At 35.7% G+C, this 24018-nt stretch overlaps 1 protein-coding gene across 7 annotated transcripts in view; it reads right to left on the bottom strand.

The window, feature by feature from the left end:
* Lrp1b (LDL receptor related protein 1B) overlaps positions 1–24018 on the bottom strand; it is a 1777797-nt gene that overhangs the window by 943674 nt on the left and 810105 nt on the right. For all 7 annotated transcript variants that reach the window (XR_009056008.1, XM_057755646.1, XM_057755649.1 and 4 more), the window contains exon 6: positions 19648–19905. Coding sequence is in view for 6 of the 7 variants with exons in the window: in XM_057755646.1 (XP_057611629.1) it covers positions 19648–19905 (258 nt within the window). In the remaining variant the exon portion in view is untranslated. The remainder of the gene's footprint in view (positions 1–19647; positions 19906–24018) is intronic.

Here is a 24018-nt window from a genome sequence, read left to right as displayed (position 1 = left end):
AGGAGATACACTCTTAGGGAAAACTCTCTATTCTTCTCTCGGTAGTTTACAATTGTGGACACTTCAAGGCTATGGATGGGAATGTTCCCACCCCCTCTTTCTGTCCTAAGATGTGATATGGTTCAGTCTTGCACAGGCTTTGTGTCTGTTATCACAGCCAAATGATTTTATAACTGCTGTGTCCAGAGATATTACCTTCAGGTTGTCCACTACATCTGACTCTTTAAAACTCTTTCTGTCACCTCTTCTGCAATGATCCCTGAGACTTGAAAGTAGGGGTGTAGTATATATATATATATATATATATATATATATATATATATATATATATATATATATTACAATTATATATAATTTTATCCTTAGGGATGAATATTCTGTAGTTTCTTATTATCTGAACTTTATTCATATGTAACTCTCTCTGCTAAACACCATATATTTTAAATAAAATTATCTCAGATGAGGGCTAAGATATGAATTACTCTTTGAGTTTAAAATAAGGCAATGGGAGTTGGTTTCCATTTAGAAGTTTGATAGTGGTAGCTTCTTCACTTATGCCTTATGTCCTGTCTGGCAATTGGTTCTTGTCCAATTGTAAAGTATGGTTTCAGTCTTCCGCAGCAAGACAAATCCAATAAAAAGTGGTTTGGTACTCCAATGATGTACATGTCACTTTGCCCTTTTGGACATGCCTTGCCAGGCCTACTATTGTATTTGGAAAGGTTCACAAGTGAGTGTGATTGATGGTTATTTTTATCCTCTGGCAGCTTGTATATCAACTTCTAGCATTACAAAAGGTAACTAGAAGGAAAGAAGCTTCCAGATCTGTCCCGGCTTGACTCCAATATAGTTTTATTTTTGACTCAAATATGTGGTGTGTTCAGCAATAAGATTTTATTTGTTATTAAGTTCTGGATTGTAACCAAATGCAATGGCAATAGTCAATAATACTACAGTGTCAAAAACTTCCTATGAGAACTCATTGGACAACGACTCTAAATGAAGGAATCCATTCCTAGAAGTGGTATTTGTATTTATTAAGCTTTAATAGGGGCTTTGTTGTCTTGTTACAGAAAAAACTCAATTTTTAACTCTAATTTGTGTTTGTATGCTTTAAGATTACTAAGCTTTCATTTATCTTTTTTGAAAATTCCTTGGTGCTATGTAACTTTCTACAAAGCTTCTCCTCTACCTCACCCTTTGTTCTGCCACCCCAGTTTAACACTTCCTAGTTCATTATTCCTATTTAACCCTTTATGCCAGTGAATTTTATTAAACATATTATCTCAGGTTTAAATGAAAGCACTATAGAGAATTTCTTTTAGAGAATACTTGCTATGCATCAGGAAATAAATTACTTAGATCATTTGAGTTTTCACTTTGTCTCTACAATTTTAGCAAAATAAATAGTTTTTAATTATCAAACATTGGTCTTTATTTTCAGTTTCTAAAACATCAATCCTATACTGAAATCTCTAATAGAACCCTACTATGGTTTACATAAAACTCAGTCTGTGAAGAAGTTCATGCCTCAAAACATCTCATTTTTCTTACATTGTCCTTCTTAACTTCATTGTCATGCTTGCCTTTAAAAAAAAAAAAAAACAACTTTTCCTTGAGCCAGCAAAGAACGAGTCTTCATTAGGATGTCTTTCCTTGGTGATGACAAAATTACAGTTGATGTTTCAATTGTTGTTGTCTGACTTCATTCAAAAATATGTTCAAATATTAGTTCTTCAAAAAGGCACTTTATATCACTAAATATTTATAGAAACATTCATACCTGCAAATGCCAAACACACACACAAATCACACACACACACACACACACACAATCATACACTATTATAGTTCCTATCTGCGAATCATTGCTTGAATTTTGGTTTTGCTATAGTATTCATCAATGACTAATTAGTGATTTACTAGTATGCTATCTTCTTGCCTTGGAATATAAGACCTAGGTGATCAGGGATCCTGTGTATCTTACATCTATAGCCCATGTATGATTGTGGTCCATGGAAGAAGCAATACTTGAGACTACACATTATTATATAATCCCTCTTCTTTGTTCACCCATTCATGCAGAAATAAGTTGCAATCTTTTCATCAACTGAAATATGTTCATTACTTTCTCATGAGTTCAAATTTGATATGTCACTAGGACTTTACCTAGTTCATGTGAATAAGCAGTTTGGTGAAAGGACAGTTAGGCAGATCACAGCTAGCAGGTGCATACTCAGGGGGGATGTGACAGTGAGGGATGAGAGCTGCACAGAACAATATGAAAGAGTAATGATAGCTCATGGGCATGGAATGCATAAGAGGGAATACGAAATAAAAATATCAGAAAATGTCCCACCCAAAGGTGCTGACGATAGAGTCCTACATGGGTGCGTTAAAGTAGCATAGACTAACTTTTGCAGTTTACAGCCCAAGTAGTCCCCTAATGGTTTAGTCTCCTTCCATACGTGTAGAAACCAAGAGTCTGTCTGAGACTCACACTAGAGGATCTTGTATCTCCAGATCATGTTCGATTGAGTAAGAATTTCCTGACATGAGCATGCTTTCCCTTTTGACACTATTGATTTATTTTGATTACTTCTTTCAGCAGACATTAGAATATTTTAGGAAAGATGTGTCTTATAGCCTTTTCTTCAAAGAGGATGTTGGTGAAGACAATATTATTATTTTTCCATTTTAAATTGTACATATAATTATGATATTCACAAACTGTTACATAAAACTCTGTGCTATATTATTATCATCTTTTGTTCCCATTTCCCACACCTCCTAACTCACACAAGTTCTCGACTCAATCTGAGTTACAACAATCAGAAAATGAAATGTATTTCCACTGCATATTGCTTTGAGCATACAGTAGCTGAAGAAGAGATGAAACTGATCTATACTTAGTGGAATGAGTCTGTATGAAAAGAATTCAGTTAGCTCCATGTTATCAACTTCATTTAGTCAAGTAATAGGAGATTTAACCACAAAACTCAATGACCAAATAAATATTTTTAGATGGTACCTTAGCAAGTCTATTAGCAAATATTTTCAATGTTAGTCTTATTTTACTGTCAAGACTAATTATAAAATGGTATCAAATTAAATTATGTTTTTTTTTTAGAAAGACATGCAATTTAAATTAATAGATGTCTGAGTCCTGAGAAATGGCTCAGTCATTAAGAGTTCTTATAACTCTTGCAAAGAACTTTTTTTTCTTTTGTCTTGTTTTTTTGGTTCCCTGCACCCAAATAGTGGTACCTCACCATTTGTAACCCCATTTCCAGGTGTTCTGACCCCATCATCTGATCTCCATAGGCTCTAGGCAAACAGGTAGTATACAAAACATGCATGCTGGCCAAAGCATAATATACACAGAATAAAATAATTTAATATAGTTCTAAACATTAAATTAATAGATGCATTTTGTTTTAGCAGGAAAATTAAAAGTGATTTTGTGTTTGTGCAGTTTGTCAAACACACATAGGCCTTATACCTAAAACTCACACTGAACAACATGAAAATTATTAAGAAGTCTAAAAACTGGGGATGACATGGGGATAACAAGCCACAAGGATGGTTGGAGAGCAACAAATTCTTTGTGTTCCACGTCAGTCTTAAATTTAGCCAAATGTAGATCAACTAACTTTTCCAGTGTCAGATGTCAATGGAAATAGTGAGATTAAGTATAAAAGTCAATACTCAAATCTATTTGCAATTGTAAATAATTGCTAATAATGCCCTCTGAATAATACCTGCTTCAAATAATTTAATAGTGGCATATACATTACAAGAGAGATGCATGTTCACCTTAGGAACTATACTACATTAAAAAAAATTATGGAAATAGGTTAACCTCTCCATAGAAGAGAGAGACCATAGGACATGCACAGTCATGCACACTCCTTATCTCTTTATTTTTATTTTTTTTCACTCCTTATCTCTAAACAAATGATGACTTGAATTACTTCAGGACAGCCACTCTTCCAGCCAGATGGCCATCACTAACACAATCTTCTATCTTTAAACTTCATATTTACAAGTCAAAGTTAATCTCTTTTCTTTATAATGTTACCCAGCCATAGGTATTACATCCTATTAATAATAATAGAAATCAGGTAATTTAAACAAGTCTTATTCCCCAAAGTGGCTTTAACATGGAAGTAGCATTTAATCTCTCTATAAGCCAAGGCAAAAGATGAGGATCATTTAGCCAAATGTTTAGCTTTATTTAATGAATGATAGGATAAATAAGGTAATTGATATGATAGTGAACACAAAATTGAATTATTTTTGAAATTCTATGGCAAAATTAGACCTTGTCCGCCCATGTGACTTATATGAATATGAATGGACAGTACTTGAGAGTCTAAAATAAAAGCTAAGGGTAAACACACAGAATGGGATAAATGACTATTTGCATAATCCTCATGGAAAAGTATCTTGCTTCTATCATCTAGATTTTACCATCAAATGTTTCTTCACAGTCTGCGAGCCCTTAATGTAATTCCCCTTGTCACATTGCTTGAGAAAGCATAAACATGGTGTGTTCCTATAAGTCCAAAATCTTGGTAGAGATACCCTTGACAGTTTCAATTTTTTTTCGGTTTTATTTTTTGAAAATCAAATCTTAAGACTATAAGATAGAGTAAAGCTTACATTCAATCCTGTGAAAAACTATAGAGAAGCTTTATTTCACCACTTATGTGTCTATTTAAAAAACTGAAAATAGTTCCTACTTGAACTGGAGAGACAATTTAATTTTCTTTCTTGATGAAACGGAAAATTATTAAAACAATATGTAATTTCTTTTCAAGGCCTACATGTCTGTTTTTCAGTGGAATTGATGATCCTGCCTTTCTTTCAGCTTGACACAATGCTTTCATTGATCAGCCCGAAGGAGGATGGACTTCTTGAAGAGCTTTTAATGCTTCCGGAAGGGCAAACAGTAGATCGGGTCTACTCCGTGTCATTTTGTCAAGAAAATAAATGAGTCAGACAAAACAAGTGGCAGAGAACGGAATCCTTAGGTTTAGACAGAAATTCTCCTAGTTCTAGGACTGTCTGCTCAACAGATCCAATTCAAGGCCTGCCTCAGAAACAGCATAATCCTGTCTCAAAAACCAAGAGAAAAGGGGAGTTGAGAAACGATGGAATTGTATAATAATTTCAAAAATAAAAGAAACAGTGTTAAAAATTTAAATAACTCCCCAAATAAGAAAGTCAATATAATGCTATGTGTTTGACTAGTAGCAGAGAAGATCAGCTTGATCTCCCAATGCCATAAGAGAACAAGCAAGAACAACAAAGAACCCTATGATGACCTTAAGGTAAATCTTGTTATGATATAATGTAAATGAGAATAATGGAAAGACATGAACTCTTTATATGCATCAATACATACTGTGCACACACAAATGCATGAGTACACCATACACACACCACACAAACATTTCCATATATAGCTTATACATACGTGTGCACTCCACACACATATGTAGGGTCACAATGTGCATGTACTTCCTGAGGAACATGTTAGTAAACAAAGGATGGTTAATATGAGAAAAAGTACAGTGACAACTACTCCCTACCCTGATTTTGCCACATTTCATATAAATAGGTTATGCTGGAAAGAGTTTATATTAAGAAAGAATTGAAATAGTATTTATTGACAATTGCTAGAACTGCTTTGGGTTGCTCTTGCAAACTCAGCTTACTATGCCAATTTGAGCCTGAGGTTTGGTGTGCTCATTGACATGCATTTACAAATTTACTATCAGATGTGAGTTCCTGTCCATATTACCTCTTTTCAGCTGACAAGAATGCTTGTGAAACATTATAAGGCTTGTTTAAAAACAGTAGTTTTGTAATCATTATCTAGGTTCTTTGATGACGAGCTGTAGTGATAGCCACAGAAGCTATGGATTTTCAGCCTCTCGGAGTTTTAGACTGCACTTCTGTGCAGTCTCCAGTTTCTAGAATATTCAGAAACTGCCATGAAAGGTTCTTGTTTCCAGGACAGTTCAGTTCAATGATGGTCTCTAAACTACTGGTTCCTAAAGCTTTATGATGCTCTGGGTTATACTTTGAGAAACTCATTCTCTAATTTTCTGAATTATGTCCTCTAACTGATTTATTGGGAGCCCACCAAGGCCAACTGGTCTGGGACTGAATAAGCATGGGTTGAAACTGGACTCTCTGAGCATGGCGGACAATGAAGGCTGATGAGAAGCCAAGGACAATGGCACTAGGTTTCGATCCTAATACATGAACTGGCTTTCTGGGAGCTTAGCCTGTTTAGATGCTCACCTTCCTGGATGTAGATAGAAGACCTTCGTCTTCGCGCAGGGCAAGGAATTTGGACTGCTCTTCAGTATTGAGAGGGAGGGGAAATGGTGTGGGGGGAGGAGAAGAGGAGTGGGAATAGGGGAAGGGGAGTAGGGAGAGGGGGCAATATTTGGGAGGAGGGGAAGGAAATGGGAAACGGGGAGCAGGTGGAAATTTTAATTAAAAAAGAATAAAAATAAAAATTAAAAAAAAAAACAAAACAATTTTGAGACCCTAATATTACCCACCTATGTTGCAAGCATGTAGAGTATAGGAGTGGGTAGTCATAAAGGTTCATAACAAAAAACAAACAAAAGTAATCAGGCAAAGAAAGAACTCTGAAGCTAATGATTTTTACTGGAATCCAATATCCAGTATGAATTCCTGAGTGGGCTCTTCATTAATCTGCAATTATAGAGCCTAATTTCTATTAGTAGTTCCAGGATACTGAGATCCAAAGCATAGAATGCCTGTCAAAAAAGTTGAACATTGAGTCATCAGCTTCTGGAGCTACAAAAAGCATTGTAATTCAGATGAAGCCACCACAACGGCCTAAATGTTATACATGATGCTTGCTGTGGTGGGTTTCAGTCTTGCTTTCCTTGTTTTCTCATTTGTTGTGACATGGGATGCCCTTCTGTATATATGTTGTTTTATTGGTTGATGAATAAAGCTGTTTTGGCCAATGGCTTAGCAGAATAGAGCCAGAAGGGAAATTTAAACAGAGATATATAGAGAGAGTAGGCAGAGTCAACAGAGAGCTGCCAATCTTACCTATAGGCCACAGTCTCATAGTGATACATAGATTAATAGAAATGGATTAATTTAAGATGTAAGAACTAATTGGGAATGCACCTAAGCTATTAGCTAATCACTGATGTAATTAATATAGTTTCTATGTCATCATTTGGGTATGGGCAGCCAAGAAATGAATGAACACTCTTTGGTTACATTGTTTGATGGCAGTGTTTATTGAATGGAAGTGTTTATACTGTGACATTGTGCATCTGGGACTATGTTACTCATTTTGACAAGGGGCTCACAGTTAAGAGTCATATTTATTTCAGAAAAGGTTTTGAACTTGTAAGAAATATTTTGATCATTAAGAATATAGGGCCATTTATAACTGGAGTAATTATATTTTGCATTATGAGATAGCTTTGAGTTGTGTGGGCCAGGAAAGGCATGTCATAGTTTCAATGTAATATGTTCCTCCAAAGTCACATGTGTTAATAGTCTATCCACAGCTGACTGCCCTGGAGGAAGTGGGTCACCGAGAGATGGCATAGACAGTTACAGATTGTCTGCTTCCGACCTGACCTCTCTGTGGCTTCCTGACTCACTGAGATAGAACAGTCTAGTGCAAGCTTCTGCAGAGACATACAAAACCCCAGCTGCCCTGCCTTCCTGGCCAGGACAGGTTAAAGCCCTATGAGCCATGAGTCCAAAAGATCCTTCCTTCCCATAAGTTTTCTCTATCAGGCAAAAGTACAAATACTTAATACAAATGATAATGCTTACTTGATAAACTGTGTGATGCTCTTGAAAAAAATATTATTTTAATGTGAAGATTAACACAACACTTTAATCTGTTTAAGTTACCATTTAAAAATTATTTGTATATGTGCAATAAGCATTTAATTAATCCCCTTGGGATCCTCCTGAACATTTTTTAAAACTAACCATTTCAGATAGTGTTCTGGTCTTCCACATGTCAAAAAGAATGACCCATTAAACTGTTTACAGCATCCTAAGACTACTCTAGCATTCCACTCAAAATTTTGTTTGGTTTTTTCTCATTTTTTAAGACAGGGTTTCTCTGTAGCTTTGGAACCTGTCCTGGAACTAGCTCTTGTAGATCAGGTTGGCCTCAATCTCACAAAGGGCCACCTGTCTCTGCCTCCCAAGTGCTGTAATTAAAGGCATGCACCACCACTGCCTAGCTCCATTCAAACTTTTGCACTTTCTTCTCACAATTCTTTTTTTCAAATCTTATGATCTACCACATAGTAGTACTCATCACGTCAATGCCTCCACTTCTTTTTTTTTTGGTTTTTTCAAGACAGGGTTTCTCTGTGGCTTTGGAGCCTGTCCTGGAACTAGCTCTGTAGACCAGGCTGGTCTCGAACTCACAGAGATCCGCCTGCCTCTGCCTCCCGAGTGCTGGGATTAAAGGCGTGTGCCACCATCCACTTCTAAGTAGTAATTTTCTCCTCTACCCTTTTGGTAGTTTCTGTTTTTATTTCTTAAAAGAAAAAAAACAAACCATCTTTCTTTCATTTTATATACCTAATGGAAACAGAGGCAGAGACCCAAAATGCGGCAGTGGGTTGAGCTCCCAAAGTTCAGTCTAAGAGTGGGAAAATTAAAAATATGATCAAAAAGGTCAGGACCATGATGAGTTCATCCACTGAAACAGTCTACCTGAGCAAATGGGAGCTCACCTACACCATCTGGACAGGGAAGGAACCAGCATAGGAACAAACTAGACCCTCTGAATGTGGGTGACAGTTGCATGGTTGAAGCAGACTTCAAGGCTAAATCCTGGCAGTGGGACCAATATTTAGCCCTACTGCTTGTACTGGCTTTTTGGAACTAAGCACTAATCTTCTATAACAGTTTCTTTTTCTTATCAATGTGACTAAATACATGACAGAAGAAAATTAGTGGTGAAATTCCTTTTGATTAATAGTTTAATGAGGTAAAACTAACTTGTTTAGAAAGGCATGGTACCATGTAGTTAGTCCATGGCTGCAAGAGCTCATGGTACAGGTCATTCTGCCTCAGCGAACGAAGAAGCAGGGACAGACACAGTCTTGAGAAAAGCTATGCCTTATTAAATTCTTAACCCTCTTAAGTTTCCTCAGTCTCTTAAAAAATTGAATCAATCAGCTGGAGACTTAATATCCAAACACAAGAGGCTGTGAAATACTTCATATTCAAACCATAAAATCATTAAAACAGCAAGGACAAATATTGCAAGAACAAAATTAAAAATAAATTTTGCACTTAAGTAATGTATTCACAGATTCCAAGGACAATTAGTAAGTTTTCAATATCAAGATTTCTATGTGCATTGTTCATTAATGTATTATTATGTTTGAAAGGTTATTTGATGCTTATCACACTCTAGGGAGATTATCAGCCAAAATGACAATTGATTTATTTGTCACTAGATAATTCCAAAGCTGGAACTATGCAACAGAATTATCTCTAAAAATACAATTGATATTGAAATGTGGAGGGTGAAATTTTCACAAGGCTTCACACCAGAAGAAAAACTACAGGTAGTTTATTAGTTGTTGATTGCTAAGAGAAGGAGGGCCAGGCTAGTCCTGGGAGCCGCCCCTAATGAATCATCTAAATCTCATGATATCAGCTGTGAACACATGTAAGCAAGACTAAAAGACTCTGTGTGTGTGTGTGTTTGCATATATAAAAATAATAAAGAATATTAGAACATGGATTTGAAAAGGAGTCAGGGAACTCACAAGAAGAAGGGAAAGGGAAATGACATAATGCAGCACTCATGCATGAAGTTCTAAAAAACACAAAGCGAAAGCAGCCAAAATTGCTCAGATCCAAAATATAAGGCTACTAAATTTTAGAGGAACTTAGCAAGATAGTAGGGTCTCACTATAAAATTCTACGTTTTGACAACTGATTGACATATGAATAAGTACAAAGTAGAGTATATGCTGTTATACTACACAACAATGCCACTGTTTCACTGTCCTACTGTCTAGAAATATTGTTGCTCATCCCATTAGATTCAGAAAAGGCCTTTGACAAAATCCAACACCCCTTTATGTATAAGTCCTGGAGAGATTGGGGATACAAAGGACACACCTCAAAATAATAAAAACATTTTACAGCAAGTCCATAGCCAACATCAAATAAATGGAGAGAAACTCAAAGCAATTCCTTTAAAATTAGAAGCAAAACAATGCTGTCCTTTCTCTCCATATCTAATTCTTACAGTACTTAAAGTCTTAGCTAGAGCAATAAGATAGCTGAAAGAGATCAAGGGGATACAAATTGTACGGGAAAAAGTCAAGGATTCTGTATTTTTGAATGATACGACAGAATATATAAATGACCCTAAAAATTGCACCAGTGAACTCCTAGGCCTATCAAGTATTTTCATCAAGGTAGCTTGATACCAAACTTACAGAAATCAGTAAAAATCCTATAAAGAAAATTCAAATGACCTGAGAAATAAATCAGGAAACAACATGGTTCACAATAGCCTGAAACAATATCAAATATTTTGGAGTACCTGTAACAAAGCATGTAAAGGACATACAAAACTTCAAATCCTTGAGGAAAAAAATGAGGAAGATATCAGAAGAGGAAAAAATTGTCCATGCTTATATATAGGTAGGATTAACATAGTAAAATGGTCATTGTGCCAAAATCAATCTTCAGAATCTATAGAATCACATCAAAATTCCAGCACAGTTCTTCAAAGAACTTTAAAGGACAGCTTTCAGTTTCAGATGAAAACACACACACACACACACACACATAAACACATAAACACACACACACCACAAACAAACAGAAAAAACAAACAAAATGAAAATACCTACTACTACCAACAAAAAAACAAAAAACAAAACAAAAGCACCCAGAATAACTAAAATAATACCTAATAATAAAAGAACTGCTGAATGTATCATGATTCCTTATTTAAAGTTTTATTATGAAGCTATAGTAATTAAATAAAAAGTGTGTTAGCAATCCACAAAAAGATACAGTAATCAAATAAATTGAAGACCTAGACATAAACATATACATCTATGTACACCTGAATGCAAACAGATCTTTATTATCCTTCAGAAAACTCAGTTCCAAATGGATCAAAGACCTTAACACAAAACTAGGTAAACTGAACGTGATAGAATCTTAAGTATGGAATATCCTTGAACTCACTGACACAAAGAAAAAACTTCCTGAACAGAACATGGTACAGTCATTAAGAAAAACAATTAATAAAGAGACGTTATGAAATTGAAAATCTCCTACATTGGAAAGGGTACTGTTATTTCAGATGAAGGGCAAGGGGCAGTCTTCAGGATGGAAAAAAATTAGCAACCACACATCTGATTAGAGGACTAATATCCAAAAATATAGAAAGAACTCAAGAAAATAGGTATCAAGTAAAAAAAATAACCCGATAAAAATGTGACATAGATACTCAAATGGATGAGAAACTCTTAGAGAAATGTTCACCATACTTATCTGCAGGGAAATGCAAATCAAAACTATATTGAGATTTCACCTTACACCGGTCAGAATAGTTAAGAACAACAAGTGCCAGTTCATGTTGGAGAGAATAAGGAGTAAGTGGAACACTTACACCTTGCTTTGTGGGAACTTCTACAAACTCATACAGTCACTATGAACCACAGTGTGGGAGATCTTGATAAGGATGGTAACCCATCTACCTCAAGATCCAGCTATACCTCTGTTGGGTTTATAGTCAAAGGATGTCATGCCCTACCACAGAAACACTTGTTCAACGTTATTCTTTGCTGCTCTCTTCAGAATATCCAGAAACTGGAAACCATCTAGGCGTGCCTCAACAGAAGAATGGAGAAAGAAAAGCTGGTACATTTACACAATGAAGTATTATTGAGTCATTAACAATAACAGCAAAAGAAACAAAACAAAGACAATATGACATTGTGAAATTTGCAGGCAAATAAATGCATGGAAATGAGGAAAAAAATATATTGAATAAAGTATCCCAGAGTCAGATAGACAAGTGCGGTATTTGTTTGTTTGTATGCTGATATTAGCTGTGAAATAAATGATGACCAAGTTATAAACCATAGAACCATAGCTGGTAGGTGTAGAATAGGTACAAGAGGGAACAGACATATCATTAGGATGGAACTATGAAACAGATGTTTATGGCTATATTGGGGGATTCTAGAATGGGAGGATCAAGTGGGAAGTGGGGAGGGGATTGTGGGTAGTGGGAGGGAGTATGGAGAAAGACAGCTAAAATTAAGGTTCATTTGAGGTGTAGTATGAAAACCTCATACAGTAGAAACCTCCTAAAATGCATATATACATGAAGTTAATCTAATTGGAACCACTAAATATTGGGGGAGACAGAGTTCCAACTGACCATGTCTTTTACCAAATAAAGGTCCCAGTACAAGGTTTGGGTTATATTTAGTTGAGTTCGCCAATCAGTTTCTGTGTAATTATTTTGGGTAAAGCTAGCTGGTGGCCGGGGGCTCACTACAGGAAATTTTGTTGTTGCGTTGGGTTTTTGTTTGCTTTTTGAGAAAGAATTTAAAATTGATTGGGGAGAGAAGAAAAAAGGATCTGGATAGACTTGGGGTAAGGAAAGAATATGATTAAAATATTTTTAAGCTTTAAGTTGTTTTAAATAATAAAATAACATAATGAAAAATCTGAAAAAAATGCCAAAAAATGAAATTCTAGATAACTTGGCAGCAATTTTAAAAAGTTTAATGGATAAATTATTCTGAGATAAAAAATATTATCTGCAGAAATCATTTAACATTTTGTCAGAATTTTGCTATTTAATAATTTATTTATTTTTTTGTTAAATTTTAGTTACTTTTTAGTTAGTCCTGTTATCATATCAAGAAATGAATTCCCTTATGATGTTGTGAATGAATTATATATATTAAAAATATTCTCCATGCAGATAAGATAAAACACAGTTATTTGGGATATTAAAATATAACATAAATGTTGTATATATTGAAACATATCATCCATATTCTGCATAAATATTCTCTATATACAGTAGTTGGTAAAAGTGGGAATTTTAGAAATTGAGCTGAGTTCCAGTAAAGGCCATGACAGGCAGGGAAGGGGAAAGTTCAGGGAATATGTCATAGCACATGATACATTTGAACAGAGCTCATCATGAAACCCAAAGCTTAAAACAATGACTATTAAAAAAAAAAAACTTATGAAACAACAGATGTATGAATCTATATGGAAAGCTTAAAAATCAGTATTTAATAGCATCAAGTCCAAGGTGGATGGGAGCTTATTCATGCCTGTGTGTGTGAAATATAAACAAATGCCAAGAAAAACCGACTCTAAACTTTGAAGTCTGGCATATCCTTGGTTTCTGGTTTTTCAAGTTGCTTACTTACTGCCGAATAACAGTCAAACAGTCACAGTCTTTATGCCTGACATAACAGAGATAAGCCAATGGGAAAGACAAATTTGTAGAAGAGAAGAGTGTGAAAAAGTTTTGCTTCGGTCTGCTTTCCCCTGTATCTTGGTACCTAGGAAGTCTTTCCAGGGCACTGGACTGACTGTTCCTCAGAAGGAGTCACTTCGAAGCCAGTGTGTCTAATATTATTGTAAAAGGTAAGGAGAATAGTATAAATATATTATCAAGGAAAGTATCTTAGGTTCTCTGGAACTCTGTTCTCAGATCAGCATTTTTAGCCAGTTTAAAGGAAAATTCTCAGTAATGATCCATTCTCCTCCATGACACACCAAATCCCTGCAAAAATGAAGTATGTTAATTAGTTTTGAACACATTCAAATGCTAATTCATGTCTCAGACCACAAAAATAATTCACCTTTTATGATTCATGTCAATGTGCTAAATAGAAAATAAAAGATTTTAAAAAGTCATGAAGTGCTTAATATTCATGCATTTCCTCACTAAACAGAAGTTTATCAACAGAAGATGTAGGAAAAGAGTTGTAATGTTCCTGCACAAGATGATCTCTGGTCAAGAAAATGTAAAAGTATTTACTTTAACTACCTGTGCAAAAAATGCTTCACAAGATATTCTAATAAAAATGTTCTCAATTCTGAACAGATAAAAGCCAAACACCTGGGAACTAGCTGAGGGAAGACGTGGACAAATGAAGAGAAAATACTGTTTATGAAACATCCCCTGAGAGTATGATGAGAGGATGCCCATCATCGGCATTTCTTTACTAGAAATTCTCAAATCTTTTAATTCTTTCTACGAGAATGCTGCCTTCTGAATTTATTGTTACATGCATTTCATGCCTGGTGAAGAAGTAGAAGCATAAATCCCAGGTTTGACTTGGGCTGCTAAACTGGAATATGTTCAGAAAGAATATGATGTCATAAATATGAAATGAGAACTGAACTGCACCAGAGGAAATGCAAATCCTGCTCTGCTGTACAACACAGGGATTGTATGAGAGAGAGGATCAGGGCAGGACAGTTGTCCATAGAGAAAAGACAAAGCCTTCTTTTACCTGGTGAGAGAAACGAGAAGCTACTACACCAGTATGGGTTTAAGTAATAAGATATGATAATCAATTCTACAGAATTTTAAAGAAAGAAACCAACATCTAAGTCTCTACTGGAGTGAAGTACTTTACTGGCAACCATGTGAATGCAAATTGAAACAATGTAATGTAGATTTGGAGGTACACACTGTTAGTTCCAACAACTCCGAAGGTTGAAGGTGGATAAGCCAAAGCTAGCCCCTGTCTACATACTGCACAACTTGGAAACACCTTCTCTCTCTCTCTCTCTCTCTCTCTCTCTCTCTCTCTCTCTCTCTCTCTCTTTCTCTCTCTCTCTCATATATATATATTGAATGATTGAGATATGGCTTATTGTTAGGAATCACATCTCTCAGTACAATTGACCATTATAAACAATACTTATATCTGGTGATAGAAAATGCACAAAATAGGGTGTTAGCAAACTTTCTCCCTAAAGATCATAGACCAAGTTACAGGAAAATAATTAAGATGCGTAGAAGACAAAACTCAGCTGTTAAAACTAAAGAAAACTCCATCCAAGATTTTATTTGCTAGGTGCAGGCAGATCTTTAAATGGGACAAGAGCTAAATTTTATTATGGAAAGAAATGGGCTTAGAGAGAAGATAAAAGCAGCATGGAGCTAATTCAGAAGCTAAAGGATACAAAGCATCGGCAATACTATTTTTAAATAGACATACTCTGCTGGACTGGAGCTCAGTTCAAGAATGGATGCGAGAAGTCAAAGCCATGCTAGAGCATGAAAGAGATTGTCAGAGTCTTTAAAATATTTGAGAATCACATACAACAACAGAGTGATGTATGGATGATGATATATCTATAACAATAAAATAAATTAAAACTCTACTTATCAGCTATATTCACTTCTGAACTTCTGAAGACAATGTTGTGATGGGGTCTTTTTTTTTTTTTGTTTTTTTTGTTTTTTTTTTTTTGTTTTTCGAGACAGGGTTTCTCTGTAGCTTTGGTGCCTGTCCCGGAACTAGCTCTTGTAGACCAGGCTGGCCTCGAACTCAGAGATCCGCCTGCCTCTGCCTCCCAAGTGCTGGGATTAAAGGCGTGTGCCCTTAAGCTTGTTTGATTTCGGTATCTGTTCCTACCAGAGAGTTCTCTAAGACAAATTTTAGAAATAAATAGCTGCTACAAATATGTTTTGCTGAAAATATTTTATTGAAATCAACTTTATTGCTAGAACCCACTTATGAGTGAGTACATACCATATTCGTCTTTTGGGGTCTGGTTGCCTCACTCAGGATAGTGTTTTCTATTTCCATCCATTTGCATGCAAAATTCAAGATGTCATTGTTTTTTTACCACTGAGTAGTACTCTAATGCATACATATTCCACACTTTCTTCATCCATTCTTCCATTAAGGGGCATCTAGGTTATTTCCACATTCTGGCTATTACAAATAATACTGCTGCACTCATAAGTGGATTCTAGCCATAAATAAAGGACATTGACCCTATAATCCATGATACTAGAGAAGCTAAATAAGAAGGTGAACCCAAAGAAAAACATAGTTATCCTCCTGGATATTGGAAGGAGACAAGATTGCCAGGCAAAATTGGAAACTTGGGGGTGGGGGTGGGGTGGGAGTAAGGGGAGATGGGGAGAAAAAAGTGAGAAGGGGAGATGGGGAGAGCTTGGGGGAATGGGACGGTTGGGATGGAGGAAGGATGGATATGAGAGCAGGGAAGTAGATATCTTAATTAAGAAAGCCATTTTAGGGTTGGCAAGAGACTTGACTCTAGAGGGGTTCCCAGGGTTCCAGAGAGATGTACCCAGCTAGATCGTTGGGCAGTTGAGAGAGAGAGCCTGATATGGCCCTATCCTATAGCCATACTCATGAATATCTTGCATATCACCATAGAACCTTCATCTGGCGATGGATGAAGCTAGAGACAGAGACCAACATTGGAGCACCGGACTGAGCTCCCAAGGTCTAAATAAGGAACAGAAGGAGGGAGAACATGAGCAAGGAAGTCAGAACCATGAGGGGTGCGCCCACCCACTGAGAGGGTGGGGCTGATTTAATGGGAGCTCACCAAAGCAAGCTGGACAGGGACTGATGGAGCATGTGATCAAACCGGACTCTCTGAACGTGGTGGACAAGGAGGGCTGACTGAGAAGCCAAGGACAACGGCACTGGGTTTTGATCCTACTCCATGTACTGGCTTTGTGGGAACCTAGTCTGTTTGGATGCTCACCTTCCTAGACCTGGATGCAGGGGAGGGGACCATGGACTTCCCACAGGGCAGAAAACACTGACTGCTCTTTGGACTGGAGAGGGAGGGGGAGGGGGGTGGGGGGAAGCGGAGGGAAATGAGAGGAGGGGAGGAGGTGGAAATTTTTAAGTAAAAATAAATAAAAATAAATTTTAAAAAAGAAATTAAGTTTATTTGCAAATCAATTAATTCAAAATTTACAAAGTCTGTGCTTTAGAGGATAAAATGTTAAATATGAAATATAATGTATTATAAATAAGGAAAAATAATATCCAGTAAAGGTGTACCCTATCATTTTCTCCAGTGTTTCTTACTTAATATGATTTCTTAAGCATGGTATTGTCCATTCTTTATTAGTCTATAATATGCTTTATTAGTCTATAATATGCTTTATTAGTCTATAATATGCTTTAAGCATGTTATAAGTGTTAAGAAGCAATACTCCTATGGGAACAACACAAGAAGCAATTTTAGGAATTTTTGAACAATACAAGTCTTCATAAGTCACCATTTCCACACCTTTACCAACCTTCAAAGATCCTGACATTCTGAAACCAGTATTTGCGGACTCACAACTTGGTTTGCTCGTATGGAGTACCAAGGTGCAGACCAAAAGACATATTTGAAAAAGCTATAAAATCAAGTCCAAATCCAAGCTAGCTGCTCACATTTTCTATATGGTATAATCCAGCTTAAACACGGTCATAGTTCCATTTGCAAAGATAACAATTTATCATGTTCAATAAAATCTTAAGATCTGTTTTTGTGCTACATTCATTTATATATTTTTTTTAAAATTACAAAACAAACCAGCAAACAAATAGAGAGTTTAGATTCCTGGGTCTGTTTTAACCCTTTAACTTTGTCTAACAGTCTTAAGTTGTCAGTTAAAGTTTTATCTATTTTAAACCAGAACGGCTAAATTCTGCTAATTTGAAGATGAGTTCTGTATGTGAAGAAGAAACCTGTAATGACGTGAAAACCGTAACAATATCCACCACAGCCCTAGAAATTTGTGACACAAGCCATTTTGATCTGTCTTGGCTGATTATTTTTTTTTTTTACAAAGAACATTTTGAAATATATTTCTAAAGTATTTTCTAAAAAGGCAATGTTCTTTTTTATGTAATTTCAGATAAAAGGCACCTACAAATAATGGTTGAAAAACTGTGAAAATAATCTCTGAAAAAGAGGTAATGGGGAAAATGTAACCAACCAGATTTCTGTCAGTTCATTATTTTAGCTTATATGGTGTGACAGAGATTTTATGTAATTATATATGCATGGAATATTCAAACTTCATTATCAACTTACAAATTGTCATAGTGAATGCAAAGCATATAATATTCAATGGCAGCTGTGCTTTGATAAGTTACTAAAATGTCCAGTTTACAGTCACGACAGAGGCCAGCCAACCGTGTCCAGATTTCTGTCCACACGATCATTAAATTACTTCTTCAAATTTAAACACTTCTTTAAAAATTAAAAGTGACTACATAATTACATGACTTAAACCAAAGTTCACTAAAAACTATTTGCTCTAAATAAAATAATTGAGTGCATTTTTTTCCTCAGTTCAAAATAAATATGCTAATTCAGCATTTCATGAACGGCCTAACAAAAGTATTCTCTATTTGGATAGATATTTTAATTTGTTAAATAAATCAAATATAGTAAGTTACAAAAGCATGTTTACAGTGTTGTGATGTGCAATTCTTTTGTGTTCTTTGGATTCATGAAATAATGTTTGATTTGATGGTTATCAAAGAAGAAATCAATACTTTCAGAAAACATTAATTATAGAGAAAAGAGTATTGAAATTACCTTGGGGACAATCTTGTATAGCTATGAAATATTCTGCTTATTTGAACACTATGTTATTTCTGGAGACAAATACATTTGTATTAAATGAGGTGATCTAAATGTGGCAAAAAGCTGGTTTCTTGGTTGAAATTCAATTTCTGTCTGAACCCATGTGTGAAATATGCTTGAAATTCTTCATTGCTGGGTGTTCAAATTACCATTTCTAATCAACAAATTACATTTATTCTACCTTAGACTTTTTTTCTTCCTGGATGTATATAATATTTTTTATTTATGTTTTATGAGGGCACCATTTTCTGTAAATGAGAAGATAACTGGACCCATTTTACAATTCTCATGCAAAGCAATCTAGGTATATGCAAATAAGTTGCACAGCCATGTGGAAGATGGAACAGAGGCAGTGCAGGTACTGTGCATATGTGTGTAACCACATGACTTCAGTTTGTTCTGCTATACACAAAGAGAAGGGTGGTCACTGGTAATGAAAAGTCAAAAAAAAAATCCAAACATCAATTGCAGATTTTTTGGAAAATAATGAAAACTACTGATTTGCTTTAATTAAATTCAACACTGATATTCTTTTACCTATTGGCAAAAGCCTATTTGTTTTCAGTGTATTTGAAATAAATACTACAGTCAGTTAACTGACAATTATCAAAATAAGTTTCTTGCTTTCTTCTTTTACTGAAATTCTACCTTTGCCATCACGTTGTGAAGTATGTTTCAGTGAGAAATGTCAATTATAAGCACGGTGACCCTTCTGGAAACATCGAAGTCAGTCTTACAGTAACCACTGCATTTTGTACTTCTGGACAAAGAGCTACTAAATCTGTATGTGTGCTCAAATGCAAGCATGTATCAAATGCACTCTTATTCACACATGCAGCCCTTCAATCTAGGCTCAACAGAGAGGTAAGAATCCCACACATTTGTCTGTACAGGAAATTCTTAAAGGGCAATGCGCAGAATTGAAAGACTTACTGTGGAGGGATTGAAGAATGTTAATTATTCTTTCATCTGTTAATCTTCCTGATTTTGTCATCTGGCCACATTTGAGTTGATTTGAAGACTCCCTTGATTCAATCCAGCAAATCGTTTCTTCACTATAAATAAAATCTAGAGTATGAATTTCATTTCTGTTGGCTGAGCTTAGAGTTGTCATCTTACTTCCATTGATGTAGAAGACCTCAATTGTTTCAGGACTTGCAATGAGTAGCATTGGTGGACTATCTGTAGGTTCTGGAATGAAATACAGAAAGATGTGTTAAAGAAGAGATAAATGATTTCGTCTTTTTTTTTTATTTAATGGTGCATTATTAACTAAAAGTTACACCTGTACTTGTAAAATATGATTGGAGTAGAAAGAATGCTTGCATAAACACCTTTTTAATAAGCCACACACACGCCTCAGTGAATGGGTCGTTTCACTCTCTGGGAAAATGCATTTGTCTGAGCACTTGCTTCTGCTATTCCCTAAGTCATAATGTGTGGTGTTAACGTGAAAGCAATCCTGTTTACTTTTATCAATGGTAAAGAAAGAAAGTGCTGTGCTGTGAGGTTTGTTTGTTTGCTTTTATTGCTGTTGCTGCTGTTGTTTGGTTTCAGCAACAATGATGTATCCGGATGAGTCTACTAAATAGTTTCTGAGTTTCCATTGTGAGCAAGGGCATGTATTTGTAACATGAGTATAAAAGGTCAGAAATAGACTCTCTGGAGTAGAACACAGAAAACTCAGGCTCCCAACAATATGAGTCTGTCACCTTGGCCTCTGTGGTTCCACACTGACTGAAGAGTCAAACAACCAATTCCAGATGTAAAACAAACCTCGATGGAGACCATACTTTTATGTCATACAGTTTTGGTGATGGTAGGATTTATGTGCTTTTGATGGGCATGCTGAAATTATTCAGACGTTCAGAGGTAGTAATAAACTCCACATGAAAACTAGTGTTCCTACAGCTTGTTTACATGAGCACCTTGGTTTTGATGGTTAAGGGATAAAGAACACAGAATTTGTCATTTCAGGTCTTAGGATAAGACCTAGTCAATGTATCACTAAATCGTTTTGACTCTGATGCCCAATGTAGGAGGAAGTGCATTTCCAGTCTCACATTAACTACTACCAGCACATCCTGTGTCAGGCTGTCAGCGTCTCTCTCCTGATTTAATCCAGTGGCCTTTCAGCTGTTTTCCTTCCTTCTGTTGATGCCTCCTCTTAGTGCATCCCAACACACCAGCCATGATTATGCCAGAAAAACACAGTGTAGATAGCACTAATTTCTTTCTGATTCCCCACCTCTGCCCCTGATAGCTCACTCTACACAGAACAAAATTGTGACCAGTAACAGGTCTTACGAGCTTTCCAGAGATGTCTTCTCATTCCTAATATTATTGGTCCTTGTCATCATGTTCTAGAAAGGTTACACTCTGTGGTGTGCCTTGTATAAGTGAGGGAGACTGGATAACACAGGCTCCTTCCTTGAATACTGTTGTTTTATGCATTGACTGTTTCCTTACCTCATTATGGCCACTATTTAGAAGCCGCATTTCTGATGAGGACTTCTGTTACATCTTATAAAGTTGCAAGACTCTTTCTCCATTCTTTTTTTATAAAATACTTCTTTATTATAACCCCTACAGCATATATATTTTCCTATTTACTTACTTATATACCTTAGTTGTGCTCTTTCTAGCATCTAGGAAGATGGTTGAATTACACAATACTCAGATAAACAAAGGTAATAGAATTTTTATACTTCAGGATACTTAGAAACACTATGTGAATCTTCAAAAGAAATTTATAGAACATAAATACATTTTGGTCTATGAAAGGAATCAAGAAAAAGATTGGGCATACAAAAACGTCATAAGCACCAAGTGGTCTTTCTGAGCACTGTGAAGTAGGAAAAAAATGTCTCTATCAGATGTTGATCCATTTAATAGATAAATTCAAGCTTCCAATCAGTACTATTTAGTGGTCCTTGTTAATAATGGTGAGGATAGGAAATCAAGACCTCCAGCAGGGAGAGATCTCTCCTGAAGCTGGTATCCTCCCTCACAATGTTAAAAAGGCCAATTTCAGAATTCAGTTCAGCAGCCGGACGGTGGTGGCGCACGCCTTTAATCCCAGCACTTGGGAGGCAGAGGCAGGCGGATCTCTGTGACTTTGAGACCAGCCTGGTCTACAAGAGCTAGTTCCAGGTCAGGCTCCAAAACCACAGAGAAACCCTGTCTTGAAAAACCAAAAAAAAAAAAAAAAAAAAAAAAAAAACCCAGAATTCAGTTCAATGCATTTCATAAGTACTGACCATCCTTCCTCTTAAGAAATTAAAGTTTGAAAAGACTCAAAACATTGGCATAATGAGATAAACAATGCAAACAACAAAATGCCCATTGACATTATAAAACTGAATAGCCCAATATGGAGTATGTGAAATACTTGAGTGTAAACCAACAAATAGGAAGCCTCAAAACACCAAGATAATTTCTACAACAAAGAAAAATTCCAGGAACCTAAGGCAAGTGGTACAGCATCTCTGTTTAGTATAACCTTTTCTGCAGAACATGTCTAAGCCCTGTTAGGTGTTGGACTTCTCTGAAAATCTCTTAATTCCACATTAAGGCTATGTTACGCTTGCCCTCAATGTTCAGAATTCACACGTGGTCTTTCTTTAATACTCCTGGATTGATCCTTTTCTGTGTGACCTTGAAATCTGTGAAACCTGTGAGATTATAGACTTCTCAGTTTAGAGAGTCTGAGATGTCTTTGTTATCAGATTTACGAAGCTATGCTCACAGTAATGTCCATGCTTATTGTCTTTCTGAGACATTTGAAATGAACTCAGAGAATTTGCCTCACCCTCAAAATGAGTTTCTATGGAAAGCTTTGCTGGAAAGATTTATGCAAATCTTTGATTTTGGCAGCCACTTCTTCAGTTCAAAATGTGAAGGAATGATTAAACTCCCCTGAGATTTGTCAACATGGGAACATATACTTGACATATATATTATATATGTTTAAATTTTTAGAGTTGTTTTTAAAATTACCAGGTGACTGGTTATTTTAATGAAAAATGCATATCACAAATTTTAAGTCTTTCTCCTAAGATAACAGAAAACAGAAAAAAGACAGCTAAGTGATCTATAATCTGACATGGCTTGAATAGTTCGGCCTTAAAAATACAATTAGCATATTGAAAGAAGGATATTTAGAATGTTAATTATGAAATGCTTTAAATAGTATTTATATATCCTGCTGACTACTAACTGCATCCTTTGGACCAATGAATGTAATATCTGGTGTAATGAGAAAAGCCCCTGGAATATAGGAATGTTGAATCTCATTGAGATTTAAGGCAAGAACTTAGACTGACTTAATAATAGAAGCCAGCCCTGACCTATAAAGACTACTATGTGTGTCCACCTGCACTGCTTCTGATCTCCACAGCTAACTGAAGAGCTGCACTAATGAAGATGAAAGGCTGCCCAGAATAAAGTGATGCCATTACTCTGTGCCATTCTTAGAGTCAATTGAAAGTTTTCTCAAAGGAGCAGTAGGAAAACACTTTTGATGAATTCCATCACAGAGATACCCAAATCAAAGTTTAGTGAGATGTAATAAACATTAACCTTTCACACAGAGGAGATTGAAACTCAAAAAAAGCACCAGTAGTCAACACTCCACCTTAGAGAAGGAAGCCAGATTGAATCAACCCCTCCACTGGGCTGTCAAACACATTCAGGAGAGTAATGCCACTAAAGTAAAAAGGAAATAGGGCTGGTCTGGAAACCTTGCTCAGGAGTAGAGCAGTTTAAACTGTTGTGGATACTTCGAGTCTGACCTCCAGCAGTGCCTCCTGACCCACAGAAGTTAAAATATATGGTGAGAAATTTTCCTTTCTAAAATATAATGGTCTCATTAATCTCTCTCTTCCCCTTAAGTTTAACTATTATAAAGCAAATAATAATAAGGATGTATTATCATTCATTTATAAAGTTAAAATTCCGCACAAATTAAGTCAAGAAAATCCAATAAAAGCAATATTAGGCTGAGCAAGAAACAGTCTACCATTTATCTAAATTAAACTTGATTTTACTAAATCTTTACTTTCACAATGCAATTATTCTGAACTGATCTCTGTGTAAATATGCTTTATTCAGTTAACTAATTGATTTAGTATTTATAGTATTAAGTAATCAAAGACAAAAGAAGACATCAGTCCAAGAGTAAACCTCCAGGAAAGATTTAAACTGTTAAATTAAGGTATGTCCTCAAGTATCTATAGGTTGACACTTTTTTAAATATATTTTTTTATTGAAAAAAATTTCCACCTCCTCCCAGCCTCCCATTCC

Source organism: Chionomys nivalis, chromosome 22, assembly GCF_950005125.1.
Source record: "Chionomys nivalis chromosome 22, mChiNiv1.1, whole genome shotgun sequence".
In the NCBI taxonomy this organism is placed as follows: domain Eukaryota; kingdom Metazoa; phylum Chordata; class Mammalia; order Rodentia; family Cricetidae; genus Chionomys; species Chionomys nivalis.
The sequence above is the reverse complement of the archived record's forward strand: the minus strand, read 5'-3'. Positions and strand labels throughout refer to the sequence as shown.